The 4,091-nt window shown below is 33.6% G+C and overlaps 1 protein-coding gene across 1 annotated transcript in view; it reads right to left on the bottom strand.

Moving 5' to 3' along the window:
* Nucleotides 1-13: 13 nt before the first annotated feature.
* Nucleotides 14-4,091, bottom strand: part of LOC106871191 (protein unc-93 homolog A) — a 163,239-nt gene continuing 159,161 nt past the window's right edge. The window contains exon 5 of the mRNA XM_014917533.2: nucleotides 14-705. Within this exon, the coding sequence (XP_014773019.1) occupies nucleotides 470-705 (236 nt within the window). The 3' untranslated portion in view covers nucleotides 14-469. The remainder of the gene's footprint in view (nucleotides 706-4,091) is intronic.

Genomic DNA, 4,091 nt, shown 5'->3' with positions numbered 1-4,091 from the left:
TAACTGTTTATGTATATCTATATATATGTGTATATATGTATATATATTATACATATATATACATATATACTTACATATGCATGTGCATATATATATGTATATATATATATATATGTATATATGAATATATATATATATATATGAATTCGTGAGAAAGGAGTTTAGAATACGTGAGACTAAAAATATGATGGTGATGAAAAAGAAGAGGAAGGTGAGTGAGAGAAATATGTATTACTATGATGTTGATATGGCCTCAATATATACATATTGTATATATATACGTATTATATATATATATATATATATTATATATGTACGTATATATATATATGCGCATATATATATATACATGTATATATATATACATATATATATATATATAGCTGCAAGTATTGTGATATTATGTAGGAGAGAGAACAGAGAGATAGAGGGAGAGAGATAAAGAGATAGTGAGAATTTGAAGCGCCCTTTAGTGTCGCTCGTCGTCGAAGCTGTTATTTTCAGAATCGGTTTGTCGTACTTTGTACTCGGCTAGTACATAGCACATAATAGCTACTACGAGCAATGTCATCAGTAAGTAGAGTTGAGCAGCTACACACATGAACGTCCCGAAAGCAAAGGCAATTGTAAGTCCGAAGCTCTGTAGCATCCGGTAGTTGGCGAACGCCACGTCCGGTTCGTCTAGGCAGGTCAAACAGATCAGAGCTGCAAAAAAATTGAAAGAGATATAAGATAAAATAGAGTATATAACATCAATGATGATGGTTTGACATCATCATCATCATCATCAACAACAACAACGACAAAAACAACAACAATAACAATAATAACCTTTTCTACTACAAACACAAGTCCTGGAATTTTTGGGGTAGAGGCTAGTTGATTTCATTGACGCTAGTGTTAAACTGGTACTTATTTCTGCCTGCTCGCCGCCTTCAGAAATAATTACTAATTTTGACACAACGCAAACAATTTCGAGGAGAATATCATTGACCCCCAGTGCTTGACTGGTACTTCATCTTATCGATTCTAGAGTGATGGAAAGCAAAAATTGACCTAGTCAAAACCAAAGTGGATTTCAAAAACGTGTTAAAGAGGAAAAATAGAATGAAAAACAACTCCATGGCCAATATCTAACAAAAGCTAATCAGAGACGATGTAAGCGAATGTAAAATATAAACAATGGCTCAGAATCTCTGGACAGAAAACAGAAATTGAAGCTCTGATGCTAGCAGAACAAGACCAATACCTAACTACAAACAGTTACAAAAGCAAAATGCTAAAATTAAAATAAAAGGCTAGCGTCAAGTACTGACACCATCATTTCATGCTGCCCAGACCTCTGCCGGACCAAATAATATATTTTCCGGCATACAAATAAAATATTTTAGACCAAAATTTACAGTAAGAAACGATATGTAGATTTATTATACCTAGACGAATTTGGAGGACCAAAAATTCCATGTGAAATGGAACAGATTCTGAAAAGACAATGACGATGTCTGAATGTTTACATCATGTACTACATTGACTAGTGCGTCGGAAAATACGGTATGTACAGAGACACAATCGAGTCGATAGCTTTATCCATTGGGCAACATGCCAACACATCGATATAAAAATCGAGACAAGATATGGTATAAACACAAACCAAACGCAATCCATAACAACTACGATCTAGCAATAATCATCTGGGACATGTCTTATCAAAACTGACGAGGAGATGAAAGCAAATCGACCAGATGTGATGACCAAGGATGAAAAAAAAAAGAAAATACTTGCACACTGTTAGACATTGCAATCCTCTTTAAGTAAAAAAAAAATGCGAGAAAGGATGTGAGGAAACTATACAATTACAAGGATTTCGAAAATGAAATAAAAAAAGATGGACTTAAAAGTAAAAACAGTGCCAGTCATAACTGGAGCACTCGCTATGTTAAAAATACAATACTAGCAAAAGAATTCGAAACATGTTAGGGCTCTTTACCCAGCACAATCCACATATTACGTAAGACACTTAGTATTTCATTTTATCGACTCCGAAAGGATGAAAGGCAATATCGAGCTCAGTGGGATTTGAACTCAGAACGCACTGAGTCAGAAAAAATACAGCAGAACATTTGTTTTCGAGCCAAACGATTCTGCCAATCCACCACATTAATGATTGCTTCAAGTAGAGGCCTAAAGGAAAGGGGCTTAGTCGATATCGTCAGTCCTTGAGTTCTACCTTATTTTATCAACACCAGAAGGATGAAAGCTAAACAACAGCAACCATTGATGAAGATCGTCTAATACGAAAGGAATCAAGCATTGCATATTGCATATATTGTTTATGGCTGTGTGAATAAGTATTTTGGTTCGCAAACGTGTAGTTAAAGGGTTCGATTCCATTGCGAGGTGCCATCGCCCATTGTTTTTTTTATATTATAGTCTCGCACTGGACAATGCATTGAGTATGCAATTTGTTAAATGGAAACACTAGAAAGCAGCCCATGTGTGTATGTGTGTACATACATACATACATACATACATATATATATATATATATATATATATAGTTTTAGGGAAAATAACCAATTTTCAAGAACTCATCAAAATTGGATTTTGTCCCTAATATTATTATATATATATATATATATATATATATATATATATATATATATATATATATATATATAGTTTTAGGGAAAATAACCAATTTTCAAGAACTCATCAAAATTGGATTTTGTCCCTAATATTATTATATATATATATATATATATATATATATATATATATATGTGTGTGTGTGTGTGTGTGTGTGTGTGTGTGTGTATACTGTATATGCATGTACATATTGGGTTGGAACAAAAGATTGTACCCTCTTTTAATTAATGGCTTTTGAGCACGTGATTTCGTTTTTCACATGACAGAATCATACGACATCCATATATTTTCTGAAAGGTGACATTTCAACACTTTCAATACGATTACTGTGCCGATAGTTTATTCTTACTGTTTCTATGTTAAAAGTGAAAATAGAGGAAAATGAGGTGCGTTTTAATCATTTGACGTTATATATTTCCGAAAAAAAAAAATTAAAAATAATAAAAACACTGTACAAACAGAAAAAAAAGACGAGTAATTTATGGCGCTGGTGCCGTATCTGAAAAACCTGTTTCTAAGTGATTCACAAGGTTTAGGAGTAAAAATTTTGATCTGGAACACCATGAACGTTCCATCTGACTTACGATCGTTGATGATGACTAAATTGAAACGTTAATGAAACTGTAATCCAAGTCAAAGGACACGAGTCACCGCAGACATACTCCACACATCTCATATGAGCACTAAAAGCCATTTAAAAACGCTATGATGTTTGAGTGCCTCATAATTCAATAGAAAAACATTTAATAGACTGCATTTCTATCTGTTATTCTCGGCTCAAATGCAACAAAAATGACACATTTTAAAAAGGAACGATCACAAGTAATGAAGATGATCCTGGAGAAAACGAAATGAATCTCCTTTAGCTGATCAGTATCCGAGGAAGGTGATGCTCTTTATCTGGTTGGATTGGAAGGTTATTGTGTATTACGAACTCCTTGAGCAAAATCGAATTGAGACAATTATTGTTCCCAATTAAACTGATTAAAGGAGACAATCGATGAAAAACTTCCAGAATTGGCCAATTGGAAGGATGTCGTCTACCTTCAAGACGATGCTAGGCCCCATGTTTCCTCACAGATCTGGAAGAAACTGGTAAAGATTGGCTGGAATGTCCCACCACACCCATCGTACTCATCTAACCTGGTACCTTTGGATTTCCATTTATTTTGTCTCCTACAAAATTATCTGAACAAGAAAAACTTCAGTTCTTTGGAAGATAGTAAAAACCACTTAGACCAATTCGTGGCCCACAAAGACGTTAAGTTCCTGAACTATGAGATTATATAGTGGCCTTAAATATGACGAAAGATAGTGGAACAAAACAAGATATTTATTGGTTAAAAAAAGGCATTTACAAATAAATATTGATTTTGAATTTTACTTAAAAAACTTACACACTTTCGTTCCGACACAGTATACACATACACACACAAATGCATATA

This window comes from Octopus bimaculoides, chromosome 18, assembly GCF_001194135.2.
Source record: "Octopus bimaculoides isolate UCB-OBI-ISO-001 chromosome 18, ASM119413v2, whole genome shotgun sequence".
Taxonomy (NCBI): Eukaryota; Metazoa; Mollusca; class Cephalopoda; order Octopoda; family Octopodidae; genus Octopus; species Octopus bimaculoides.
This window is presented reverse-complemented; position numbering and strand designations above follow the sequence as displayed.